The sequence below is a fragment of the Platichthys flesus genome, chromosome 9 (assembly GCF_949316205.1).
Source record: "Platichthys flesus chromosome 9, fPlaFle2.1, whole genome shotgun sequence".
Lineage (NCBI taxonomy): Eukaryota > Metazoa > Chordata > Actinopteri > Pleuronectiformes > Pleuronectidae > Platichthys > Platichthys flesus.
Window position 1 is genome coordinate 745979 of NC_084953.1, and position 14337 is coordinate 760315.

Sequence of the window (14337 nt, forward strand, 5' to 3'; positions counted from 1 at the left end):
CACATGACGTGAAGCATTTCACATTATAACTAGATAAGTGTATTGTTGTAAAATGAAGTTTATCTTTCATACACTGTAACATGTCAGCGTGAGATGTTCTCTGAACCTCACAGGTCTTCATCATCCTGTGAACAGAAACTTCCCTGCAGGTCTGAGGCGAGGGGAGAAGGAGGCGACTCGGAGTCCTGGTTCCTCCTCGTCTCTGGGAGGAGGAACCAGGAGACACCACCACAACACAGGAGACGCTTCTAATTTTAGGAGACGTCATATGGCCGAGAGGCCGGAATCCTATGTGCTGCAGGAATGCACAGCCTGAAGTCAACTTGCCCGTGTGCTCGTTGGCCCCTGCCAGCCCCCCCACTCCCTTCAAGTCAGCAGGTGATCCGTCAAGCTGAGCACCCCCCCCCTGAAACGGATCTCTGCCGATCACACTGTCCAACGCTCAGCCGGACAGATTTAGCAGCGGCTGGAGAATCAGTGTGTCGGTCGGGCAGCGTGACGGAGAGGAGCTCTGCTGCACCGTCAGACAGGCATCGCTCCGTGAAGGGCCACGCGACCACGCGACCACTCGACCACTCGACCACTCGACCACGCGACCACTCGACCACTCGACCACTCGACCTCCAGCATGGAGATCCCCCTGGAGAACCACGACAGCTCCTCATCGGCCAACGTAGAGTATCACAAAGCCTTCACGGACCGGTGGAGGGAGACGGACGCCACCATGTGTCGCCACAGCATGTCCTTCCACCTGCACCACGCCATCAGGAGCGACTTCTTCGCCAGCTACCTGTACCTGCTGGACAAGACTCCTATGGGTAAGCAGGGCCCCACCAGCCCCCCCCCCCCCCCCCCCGAGGTTCACACATGGACTCTCATGTTCTAGTCAAACTTCTGCTCATAGTTTTCCAAACATAAAATACAAGTTACCCAGTGGTACAGACGATGTAGACACATCACACTCTAATAAATAAATAAAAGCACAAAATGAGTAGATGTACTCAGTTATATCTCACACGGTAACATTGCTCATAATAACATTACACAGTTAAGTTAAGATCTACAATGTGTTTAAGTATTTCCCGTCACTCACATCAAAATAAACTTTCTGACAGATTTTCATCAATATATATTCAACATTTTTTTTGATTATCTTGAAGTCAAACATGTGAAGAACTCATTTGAAATCTGCTCTTTGTTTCCCACAAACATTTCATGATGTTCACTTCTTCATATTGTGACTGAAAACAAAGAAAAATAATCCTGCAAAATACTAATATGTTAATTTAAAGGAATCATTTGTTTCTCTTGTGGAGTCAGTGAAGTATTTACTGTCCTCACTTCAATAACAGCTTCAACTGCAGCTAATCAAATATATCTGGATATTAAAACAGAAGTTTATAGAGGGTCAGAGATAAATTATAAATATAAATCAATCTTTCTGAATTAGTTTTTATCTTCCTACACTGAGAAGCAAATCTTTAAGAAGTTTGTGTTGAACAAGTTATTAACAACTTTAAATTACACTAATAACAACATTTATTCACAATATAATGAGAAACAAAGCTGCGACACATCACATTTATCTAACACATAAAACCAGGAAACAGGAGCTCGCGTGCAGACGAAAGAAATCTGAAATCTGAACCAAGTTACACACACTCATAAATATCTGTCTGAATAGGACTGATTTATTAAATCAAGATCCATGAATTATACTAAAGAAAAAGTGAATATTTGTGGACCCTTCCACCAGGTTCTGTGGGAGTTGGTTCAGGTGTTTTTGTGCTGACAGCTCAGTCGGATGCTTCCCGGGTGGAGATGTGAACCAATGAGCCTCGAACACGCTCGGGGGGGCATTGTGATTATTCTCCTCGTAGTTGGAGCTTGTAAGTTGCAGAGGAAGTTGATCCCCCCCCCCCGGCCGAGGACTCGCCTCCGGCAGCAGAAACACGAGCTGGGAGCTGCTGTCACTTTGGCATCAAGACGCCGTTCTCTCTTTACCACCATCTTGACAAGAGCGCCATTAACAGCTCGACCAGCAGCAGCATCGCATGTCACTGGGATTACTGGTCAGCAGCCATGACGCCTCTACATGTAAATACATTCATACAGAAAACCACAAGTCTAAAATACATCGACTGTAACTTTACACACGTGGGACGAGGGACACAGGATTCACATTTAGGATGAAGACATCAGCAATAAACTTAAATCGTCTCTGTTATTAGGTGATCAGATGTCTCAGATCCTGTTCCTCCAAAGGTCAAAGGTCACCTGCTACTGTAGTGAGCCGGTCCTGAAGGTGAGGGACAGATGGACGTGGTCTGGACCGACTCCTCCTTGGCAGACGTGGACGTTGTCCTGTTGTTTCTAAACTTACTCCTCCTCGGGAAGGGTCCTGACGGGTCACATGACAGCTGAGTCCCAGCTCAGAGGCTTCCTCCTTCACTGGCCCACGTGTCTCAGAGACGACCTTCAGGGGACACAGAGACCGGACAGTGATGATTAAGATTAAGATATGTTTATTCATACCAAACACATTCACAGACATGCACAACACACCCATGCAATGGTAGGTCAATTTAACTTCTGGTTTTGACCCATCTGGTGCAGGACACACAGAGCAGTCAGCGACCATGTACAGCGCTCGGGGAGCAGATGTTGGGGGAGTAAGGTGCCTTGCTCAGGGGCACTAGACAGGGTAGGGAGACTCTTGGATTTTTGGACAGATCAACCAGGTTCGTCTTTTGTTGTCTCTCCGTGGAGTCGAACCAGAGACGAACCAGAGACCCTTTCTGGTAGCTGAAGGTTCTACCTCCTGTTCTGCTCTTACTGACTCTAGACCTTCTCTGCCCATAGTCCAAGTTTCTGCCACTAGACCACCATCTCTCCGCCTGAGACCGTCTGTAGTCCAGCTGCTGGGACACAGTCTGTCTTCAGATGCAGCCTCTGAAGGACGAGCTGAGACACCGGCTGGGAGGACGTGATCGACCGCCGTGGAGACAGTGAGGGCTGAACTGAAGGAGACAGTTGTCCACAGGGTGTCCCTTTGTCCCGTCCTTATCACCTTCGCCTAACAACAGAGCTGCAGGTGGGTTAGGGTTAGAGTTAGGCTAACCCATCACATGACCAATCACTGAAGAGCAAGTCATCCTGGGACAGGACGGCCTGAGAAGGATCCACCTGTGTCCCGGGGGGGGGGGGGCGGACACATCGGTGGGCCTGTGTGAAGGAGCCTTGGAGACGGGACAGTTCCACCCATCGAACCCGACGCCATAGCGACATCTTCCATCACCTCACAAGGAAGTGGACCGTGCCTGGAGAGCCGCGTTCTGATTGGTCGGTTTCTGCATCTTGTTGCCAGTGAAGCTTCAGTAGCTCCGCCTCTCGTCCTGATGTTTCTAGGACGGAGGACGGCAGTAACTTAATCCCCCCCTCTTAGTGTTTCACCGAGGTGTCATGAATGCTGCCTCTGGAGGATCCTGACCCCCCCCCCCCACCCCCCCTTGCATTAGTGTCTAATGTTTGTTTGAGCTCAGCAGAACTGAGGTCGTGAAAGGTCGCTGACATCATCTCAGAACACTCGGCTCATTCAGGGATTCGAACCTTTTCTCAAGTGGTGACAGGGAACATCTGTAAAGACAGGACGCTGTGGACGGATCCATCAGCGCGTGGTCACATGTCACAGAACAGCTGAGCCGAGCGCAACAGAAGCACAGCGGGTCCTTATTTATAGTCGTCTGGTAATCCAATCATCATCCAGCATTTCCTGTCCCGTTCCGATCCGCTGCAAACACACAACTGCTCACAAGAACGACAACTGGAACGACAACTTCTCCTCTGATCCACGTTGACGCTTCACACATGAGTCTGAATCCCACCTGTGAGCTCCGTGCTGCTGAGTCCACGTTTCCACCCAAAGTGTTTAGACCAGAAACAACCCAATGAGGAGCAGTGGAGGGCGGAGCCTAACTGACCATGTTGCTGACATCATCACTGACAAGTCAATTAACACCGTTTTACAATCCGCTCTAAATAGAAACGTGCACGTTACAAATGACTAATCCGATCCTTTTTTCTTTCTGCTTCGTTATCAGGAAAATATAAAAAAGAGCTTTCAAGGGGTTCGTTAAACACACACAGTCATGAACACACTGAGCCCCCCCGCCCTCGGCTGTGAGCTCTCGGGTCAAAGTGAATTCATATGAACCAGGAACTTTCAGGGAAACTCAACACAAAGTGTGAACAGTGAAAACATGACCCAGGTTGTGCCTCTGTCTCGATGTGTCCACAGTGAAGCTGTTCCCGGTCACCTGCGAGTACATCAAGGGCGAGAAGCAGTTCTACTACCGAGCTCAGCAGTTCTACGAGGACGTGGAGGCCTCGGAGGAGGGCATGATGGGAGACTTCGTGGAGATCTCCCACGTGGACCTGGAGGGTTCCAGGCAGTTCCTGAAGAGGTTTGTGGTGAGTGCCACGGAGAAGCAGATTTAATATCAGAGCAAACACGTTGAATCACATGTCCCAGGTTCTGTCCCAGTGAAGGTCAAAGGTCAGGGGAGACAATCTGCTGCTCCTCCATCGTCTCTCACATGTTCCTGAGGCGTCTGTCCACGCGTGTCTCACTTTACTCCTGCATGTGGAGCTGGGTCTGAATTCACACGTCAGGGTTTATTTTGGACGAGGAATTCATCGTCCTCCGTCCACGAGAAGAACTCCGTCCTGCTTCATGTGGGTGGAGGCGGGGGTGCAGTTTACGCTGGAGACACCGACTCGATGCCAGCTCCATAAACACCCGACAGAGTGGGCGGAGCCAACGGCCGCTGATCCGTCTCTGCTGTGGTCACTTCTTTACGAGAATAATTTAACAACAGTGGAAAAGGAGGCGACATGTTCTTATTGTTCTTTGTGTCTAACAAAATCTACAGTTTCATAGATTTGAATGTGGTTTAGAACTGAGTGTGTGTGTGTGTGTGTGTCTGTGTGTGTGTGTGTGTCTGTGTGTGTGTGTATGTGTGTGTTGCACGTGTAAGTGTGGGCTGAGTTGTTTTTAGATGCTCATTCAGTGCAGGCACTTGGTGGAGCAGGTTATTTGCAGGATCAGCGTTTCAGGAGCTCTAATTATAAACTGGAGGTTTTAAAGGAGCTCGACCAAGCGACTGATTCTTCTTCTGCAAACGTAAACACAACAAACTGTGCACCCACTCTCACCGGCTCTATAACATCACACGTTCACTTTAACACATTCAAACAACAATAGAAACAAAACTTAGCAAAGTTCACTGTTCAAACATACACATATGTAGTGACTCACAATTTAATTAAATTTCTCTGACTAATCAGAACAGAAAACAAAGGTTTTAACTGTAGATCAGAGTGATTAGTCAGTAACATTGAATTAAAACAGGAAAGTAAAAGTTATTGATAACTGTTATTGAACAGTTGTAAACCTGAAAATCATAACATGTGACGCTCCTGGACAGAAGTTACTTTGCTTTATAAATGATTTACAATTGATCTAATACTTTAAGCTGAGAACAGGATTATTATTATTTGAAGCTGACGTGCAGAAGGACTCGATCTAGAAAGAGTCCAGAGGAAACTGAGCTCCATCTGCACAGAGCAACATGTCAGCAGTTCACTGAAGCCAGGGCCTGGTGTAGCAGGGGCAGAGCTCCTCGGGCCCCGTCTCTCATTCCATCACACACCGGGGGGGGGGGGGGGGGGTCAGAATACCAAATGAAGAGGAAGAAAAGCAGCGTGATTCAAGAGAGGAGAGTTTCTGTTCCCCTGTGGTAAAGGTCAAGGGTTCGTTGACCTGAGGAACTGACGTGTACGTGTTTGTGGCGTCGGTGCGTTTGAGCCTCGACATCTGGATCAGACGAGCTCAGAGATATGGAAATAAGATGCCGCAGGGAAGCAGACATTTGGTTTTCTGAGAAACTTAAACTCATGTCTCATGTTTTGTGTTTTCAACTCAGTTTTAATACAAACCGTGAGTTGACATGTTCGGTTTTGAACCCACAGGGTCCAGGTAAGGCCGGAACGCACTGCGCCCTGGACTGCGGCTCCGGGATCGGGCGCGTGACCAAAGGCGTCCTCCTTCCTGTGTTTGAGAAGATGGAAATGGCGGACATGATGGAGCACTTCCTGCTGCACGCACACGAGGAGTACCTGGGCGACGACGCCGACCGCATCGAGACCTACTACTGCTACAACCTGCAGGAGTTCACCCCCCCGAAGAACAAGTACGACGTCATCTGGATGCAGTGGGTGGCCTGTAAGTGTCTCCGTATCGAGTTCACCTGAGAAAGTCCTTATCAACACATCACTGATCTCAAGTTGAGGTTCTGGACCAACCAGAACCAGCCCCCCCGCAGGAGAACATATCACTCTCCTCTGGCCCTGGGAACGATTCAGGAAGGATGTGTGTGGATGACATCCAGAGTATCTCAATCAGCTGATGCATGATCCAGAATCATCAGTTCAGAGTGTAGACTCAAACTTCCCTGTGAACTCTTCTTTCTTCTTCAGGTCACCTGACAGACAAGGACCTCATGAACTTCCTGTTTCGCTGTAAGAAGAGCCTGCGTCCCAACGGCGTCATCATAATGAAGGACAATATGGCGCGGCAGGGCTGCAAGCTGGACTCCATCGACAGCACCATCAGCCGCCACCTGGACATCATGAAGTGCATCATCGCCAAGGCCGGCCTGGAGGTGCTGGAGGCGGAGCTGCAGGAAGGATTCCCTGAGATCATCATGCCCGTCTGGATGATCGCCATGAAATAGACGCCACAGTGGTTCTGTGAAAAGTTTCAGATTGTTGTTTCTCAAAAACCAGGAGGGAAATCCACCATGAAGCAGAATTCACGTGTTATTCCAGTTCTGCTAAAGTCCTTACGATTCGTGATTGATTCTCTAAAACCTACAGAAACACAGCGAGAGCTCCTCACGTCACCAGGAGATAAATCCTGAAGGGCCGCGGTGACGGGGAGAAGACAGGAGCCTCCTGCTCTGCACTGACATGAGATAAAGCTTCAGTGGAGAATTAAACCTCCACAGAAGCACCCGGCGTGTCCACAAAGACACTCTGTGATTTACTGTCCACCACCAGGCTCGGTGTCCGCCGGCATCAAACGTCCGAGCCTCGAGTCTCTGTGGGAGAAGCTGGTTCCTGTCGCAGCATCATTGGAATAACATGTGAATTCAGGTTTACTGCTGGATTCCTCCTCCCACTGACCCTGTGTCAGTAACGTGTCAGTAGCGTGTCAGTAACGTGTCAGTAGCGTGTCATAGTGGACTGGATTCAAATGTTGTTGTGCACAATGAACATGTGATCTGCATTTACATATGTGAGGTAGACATGATATCTGATCACAGGCCTTTACCTTCACACCTTTTATTATTATAATAGCTCAGTTTGTTGGTCAGATAGGGGGCGCTGTCCACAAACCAGCAGAGAGAGAGAGAGAGAGAGAGAGAGAGAGAGAGAGAGAGAGAGAGAGAGAGAGAGAGAGAGAGAGAGAGAGATAGAGAGAGAGAGAGAGAGAGAGAGAGACGAGGGGAGAATCTCTTCTTCCACCTGTCGGACGAACATTAACACAGAACATCTCAGAGACAGATTTCCATTCATCTCCTTCAGCTCGCTCACAGGTCGGTCAGATGTTGATTTTGTTTTTATGTGACCTTGTGTTTTATACTTTGCTTGTAAAATTGCATTTTTATATTGACTTCTTGTGTGTGTGTGTGTACATGTAGAATTGTGCTGCTTCACTTGAACAACATCAACACTGAAGTTTGAGTGTTTTTCTAAAGCTCTGAAAGCATATGGATGCAGTTTGTCTTTTCATATCTAATGTTTTTCATCCGTGTTCCAAACAGGGACTAATGGGATTAGAGCAGATCACCTTCAGTCATTATAATCAGGACTGGAACACCTCACACCATCCTCCACCGAGCACACCAGATCATTGAGATCCTCTCAGACGGTTATGGTAATCTCCTAAGTATTATGACTGTTATTATATTTTCAGACTAACAGTAGAAGCAGCACATTGTTTTGGGCTAATGACTTTCAGCTGGGCCCCTGAGCTGGATGTGGTGGTGGTGGGGGGGGCTGATTATTTCCTGATTTTGACAGACAGTGCCGGCTTTCATATCTGCCCTGGCTTCATTTCAGGCCTGTCACATGTCGTCAGCATGAAACACGTCCAGGAGTCGCCTCAGATATTCAGCGTGAGCGTGCGTGTGCGCTCGACAGCGTAGAGCGACTCGTTCGTCCAGAGCGACTCATGAAAGGAGAGTTTGTCAGGGAGTCGCCCGGCGCTGAGAAGCTCCAGCATGGTGTGAGTGTTGAAGGACAGATAGCGTGAGATGATCGCTCTGGAGATGTGAATGGAACCAACACATTCTCCACATCCCGTGTGCGTTAAACATCAAAAATGCCCCAAAGTTAAACTTGTAGGTCATTTTTCTTTCTCTCTCTCTTCAGCCAAATGTGCCGTCACCTTTTCAGGAGAGTTTAGCGTCGCCGGCCGTCGAGCCGATCGCTTCTAATCCGGCTCAACGTCCTCGGCAGCCGCTCGGCAGCAGTTTGAATACATTAGCCGCGGTAACGCTAATTTGTCCCGTCACATCAGCACAGCAGAGGTTTGGGCCCGGGTCCAGAGCGACTGTATCTCCGACAGCTGACGGGAGGAGGACAGAGCGCTCCGGGGGAAGATGTGACCGACTCTGAGTTTGTGTTTCTGCGTTGGGTTAAATATGTAAAACACAAGTTCCCCCTGCAGCACCAACGCTGGAGTCAGACGTCAAAACACAGGAAAGTCAACAGGCTCCGTTGTTGGCCGGTCGAGACACATACTGAACATTCTGTCTGGGTGACTGGGAACCACAGCAGCTGCCAACTGGTGACTGGACGATTGACTTTATTGGACAGTGGACAAGATGGAGACAGACAGGAAATGAGACACACAGCAGAGGAACATTGTATTTACTGGATTAAATCCATTTGAAAGTTTAACTGGATGCGTGGTTGTAATATAGATCCTTATTGTCAGAGGCTTCTCACTCCATCAGGATACAAGTGGAACAACAGAGAAATATATAAGAGCAAAGCTCATCTCCAGTTTCCCCCCAGTTTGCTGTCCCTGCTAGCTGCTAGGCTAAGTTAACATCATCACAGTCTAAATATAGTTTATATAACTATTATAAATATATATATGGTACAAATATAGATGCAGAAAAGAAAAGAACATCTGTTTCTGGAAAATGTTCATGTTTGCTTGAGATCTTCACCCATCGAGGTCGTCTCCTCTGAACAACGAGAGAAACCAGTTCGCCCACTGGTCCCACTGCGACTCTCAAAGGGAAAGTGCTGGTTATAGATGAAAAGAGTAACTGGAGATAGCTCACATTGTCTAACTGGGTTGTTAGAAACTTTCCAGCAGCTCTGCTGTCACGTTACTAAATTAGAAGATATGTATATTTAATGAAAGCCTCTGTTCCTGAAGGTGTGGCTGCAGCTCCACACTACGTCAGCTGACACTGGAGCCGGTCACGTTGCTCCAGCTGTGAAACAACCTCATGTCCGATGTGTCGTCCAGCACGTCAGAGAGCAGCTGATGACGTCGCTCCACAGAGGAAGCTCCGCCAGCAGCTGAAGCTCCATCAACAGATGATCTACGTCTCAACCCTCAGTAACGATCCTCACAAAGAACTCCAGGGTCTCTGTCCTCAGCCGGAGGAGATGGACATCCAGACAGATCTTGGGTTAGAGCTGCTGGTGCCAGAAGGAGCCAGTTGACGTGGTTTTGGTTGATTAAGATCTTCCTGCTCAACTGGGAGGAAACCCAGTGCATGGACCTGTTACTCACTGGGATTATACCTCCCATCAGTCCTGGGGACGTCTCAGGACCCTGGGGGCGAGGTGGAGAGCGGTGGGAGAGAAACATCTGGAACATCCTGATTAACCTGCTGCCACCAGCTGAAATCCAATAAACCAACTGATGAAGATGAACAGAAATGGACGGCCAGGGAGGAATGTGGTTGACCATTCGACCGCGGAGCTTCTCACTGCTCTGTGACTGTATCTTCTGAGCCCGCTGCTGGAAACCAAGACTTCTGACGTGGATGTTTGTGAAATCTAAATTGTCTGAAATATTGTTTTTGTAATTCACCAAACCTGAAGAGATTGTTCTTGTCAGTACTTTCATGTGCTGGTCTGTGATGACCCCTCGGAGCTTCTGGGGCTGATGAGACGTTCCTCTCCATCGGGGGGGAACTACGTGGTGGTGGTTCCTCCTCACGATGGTAAACCCCCCCAGGCAGCACCAGAGGAGTCTCTCTCCAGAGCGGTCCCACCAGCGCAGACAGCCGGAGCTTTCATCCTGAGAAGAGTCTTTGTGGAATCGACAGCGGAGGGAAACCTCAGCCGGTCGGTCTGTGGAGTCGTGATGGTTTCAGAGACACAGAGAGAAGAGCTAACCTCCGTCCCTGGGAGACTTCAGACCAGAGGAATGTGCTGCTCCTCATCTCGGGTTCTCACAGTAACTCATGTCACTAACAGAAACAGACCTGGTGATGTTTGGTCTGTTGTTTCTCTGGCTGCCCGTGCAGGGTTCTAACTCTCCCAGCAGGTCGCCGGGGGTCTGCCGGTGGGTTTCCAGCTCCTCGGCTCACAGGGCAGGGATTAGCTACACAGGCTCTTTCTAGGCCCAGCGGCGAACATGTCATATTTCATCCAGCGATGTGGGTTTGGAGCCGGGATCAGGTGCGGCTGACTGTGAGGGTTTAATCTCTGAGCCAGCGATGACAAATGCTCACATGTAGAACTTCTCTGAAGTTACAACTCAAGCTCAACACACGGAGATCAGAGAAACTGCTCAGTGAGCAAAGACCAAGACGGAATCATTTCTCTTCCCGAAAATGAGCCTGCTGAGCAGCGTCGGGTGGAAAGCATCACTCACAACAACAACAACATCTGGGGCTGGTGTGTGTGTCTGTGTGTGTGTGTGTGTCTGTGTGATTCACTGTGGAGCCGTGCACGGTCAGTGTGTTATTGGCTCTATGAGCAGACCCAGAGTTATGAATACATACTATACACTGTAAGGATGTGGTGCAACTTTTCTGCGATGTGCATGTACACGTGTGTTTGTGTGTTGTGTAAGTGCATGTGTGTGTCTTCCACATGTATTACACAACACAAAAACAACAGATGTGTGTGCAACATCAATTCTTGTTGGAATGATGGTTTTTGTTTTATTGAACATTGATATGAAATCAAAGTGACGTTTGTAGTTTTTTTATTATCAAAGAAAAAATAAAATATATACAAACACACACAGCGAATACACAACTCGCTCCTCGTTCTCAGATTGGATCAACACAACCGAAGAGGATGTTGAAGATGATGAAGAAGAGCCAAAGAAACGAGTAGAGAGTAAATATCAGAGCGTGTTTCACTCGCTGAGCTCGAAGAGGCTGAAGGATGTCGACCTGGTGTTGTTGCTTCTGGACTGTGAGTCTGAACTTTAGCTTGTTTGCGTTGTCTTGTGTTGCTCTGCTGGACGTCAGGATGTGTACGTGAGGTCGTGAGGTCAGAGTCCTGCAGCATGTAGGGACACCTGATTGGCAGACGAGTCTCAGGCGAGTTTAATTGGTGGAAAACAAGAGGCACGCCTACCAACACACACACACTCACACACACACACACATCCACACACACACAATGACACACACAATGACACACATAGACACACACAAGGACACAGGGAACAACAGCAGGAGAACACTGAACCACATCCCCACAGAACAACAGCCCCAAAAACAACACATGTTTCTGCTCAAGTGACAAACGACTCTTATTGTGGCGATGAACAAAGGAGGAAGTGGAGATGATGTCATTGTCGAGTCCAACTGACAGTCAACGAGTTCTTTAATCAAGATCAGGACGGTTCCATAACCTCAGCCACATGGGCGGAGTCTACCGATCAAAGACTCTGATTGGTTTGTAGAAGGCGTCTGACGTGGGCCACAGTACTACAGTACTCCACAGTACTACAGTACTACAGTACTCCAGTTCTCCACAGTACCACAGTACTACAGTAATACACAGTTTCCAGTACTCTGGTTCTTCTTCTCTACTTCCTGTGATTGTCCAAACTATCCAACAAAGTGTTTTCACTGCAAACCAACAGAACCAGGTCCAGTTGGATCCAGACCCAGAACTCGTCTTCTGCTCTGAGGAACCGTTCACACCTGATGTTCAGGTTCAGAAGCTCTGAAGCCCACCAGGTGTGAAGGTTCCTGAGTTTCTCACCTGGTGCTGATCTGATCCAGCTCCATCTCTCTCCTGCAGCTGCCGCCCTCACACCTTCTACATGAAACCTTTCAGAACCTGTTGTCTCCTGTGAGTCCAGAGTGAAGCTTCTCCAGTCTGTGTGTTGAACAGTGACAGGTCTATCAAGAGACGCTCAAGAGGCCAACATCAGGCTTCAAGGTTCCACCTGAGCAGTGTCAGAACGGGCGATGATGAGGATGATGATGAGGATGATGATGATGATGAAGAACGTTGATCAGGAAACTCCTCATGGCCTTCCCATGATGCCACAGTCCTGTGTTGAGCCGGGTGGAATGTTTTGACTCGTCCACTTACATTTGGCCACGTGTTGTGTTCTCCTGTAAACAAACAAGTTTCTCCCCTGACAACACACAACATGCAGCACACACACACCACAGACTATGGCATTTGTGTGTGTGTGTGTGTGTGTGTGTGTGTGTGTACATTAACTCAGAGCAATTACGTACAACAAACACCTCGTTTCATTGCCCTGAGTGAGGTCTATGAGCTCAACCACCCAATTAGATTCACCCGCGGCCCCCGGCGTCGCCCCCCCGCCCTCCCTGTAGCTGTGGCAGTGTGTTGTGTGGAGACATGTGGAGCCACTCTCGGGGCCCGGCGCTCTCGTGCCCTTGGAAGCTCCGTCCCTCAGCGCTGGTTTCGATTCCATAACCTTTCAGATCCCGGGTAATGAGTCCAAATGGCTCGCACATGCACGTTCTGTGTCTCCAGCATCAAACCTCCTCTCCCTGCGTGAGTCAGCGCGGCCGAGGGCTGGAGCGGGTTGTGTGTCTGTTGGGAGTCAAGTGTGTGTGTCAAATGTGTGAGTTTGTGTGTATCTGAGGATGCAGATGCTGATCATGCATCGTGTTTCATGTCTTGCTTGTTTCTGTCTTCACTTCTCTTGGTTCTGTTTAACATCCAGGTAGCAGGTACAACTGAAAGCTTCTTCCTACTTTCCTAAACAACGTTTCATTGATGGAAGAGTTTCTCCTTCGTAGATATCGTGTCCGTGTTGATTCTGGTGTTTGGTTCATCTTGATTTTATACCTGATCCTGTAGCAGCTTCAGATTTCCTGGCCTCATACATTGAATCTCCCTTTAACCTTTAATATATTTAGTCACCTTCACTAATAAGTTGCTTAGAAAGTTAGAAAGTTTGGGAACAGCCTCATTTCTCAATCTGTTTTCATTAACCGGATCTTATTGAAGTGGAATTTTACAGAATTTAAAGAATTTTGATGGAATAAATGATTTTAAACTGTTGTGTGCACGTGTGTGTTTGTGTGCGTGTGTGTGTGTGTGTCTGTGAGATGTGATGTATTCATGATTGCGAGGACCAGGCCCCGCTGCTGGAGCCATTAGCTGCTCCAGTAAATCTGCAGGGACTTGAGAGAGGCGGCCGCGGCAGGTATTTCCTGCCTCTTGATCTCGGGAGGCAGAGCTCATTTCTGCCAGTGTGTGTGTGTGGGGGGGGGGGGGTTCAGCCTTCATAATAAGTTGTGGTTTGATGTCAACAGTCTATTATTTCATTTTGTGTGTGTGAACGTCCTATGAACAGTGAGAGCAGCTGTAACTGGAGGATTCAGGACAATCCTTCACTCATTGGCAAAGTTTTAAAATCTGTTATTCTGACAATAAGATGTTGTTATCATGAAGCAGAAACTAAACTGTTGTCAAAAGGTCCACTAATAAAATGTGTTTTTTCACAAGTAGGGAAACGGCTTAAATATAAAACGTTCTGAAGGAAACATGCCACCTTCAGAGGTCAAAGGTCAAACGCTGAGGAAGCATCGGGGTCACGGCCACACGAGCGGCCTTCTCCAGGTTAATTGGACCATTTCATTGACTGTGGTCAATTAGGAGAAATGACTGATTTATTATTTCAGAAGGAACGTGGACGCATGCAGACGTCCTTCATGTCCAAGAGGTTTCACAGGACGACTTCTGTCTCTCCTCAGGAGACACACACTGTTGTCTTAGACATTGAGA

The 14337-nt window shown here is 48.3% G+C and overlaps 1 protein-coding gene across 1 annotated transcript; it reads left to right on the forward strand.

Moving 5' to 3' along the window:
- Positions 1 to 474: 474 nt before the first annotated feature.
- Positions 475 to 7833, forward strand: ntmt2 (N-terminal Xaa-Pro-Lys N-methyltransferase). Its single transcript, XM_062394852.1, has 4 exons — positions 475 to 818; positions 4298 to 4470; positions 6031 to 6283; positions 6538 to 7833. The coding sequence occupies exons 1-4, from the start codon at positions 629 to 631 to the stop codon at positions 6792 to 6794; spliced, it is 873 nt and encodes a 290-aa protein (XP_062250836.1). The 5' UTR covers positions 475 to 628; the 3' UTR covers positions 6795 to 7833.
- The last annotated feature ends 6504 nt before the right edge of the window (positions 7834 to 14337 follow it).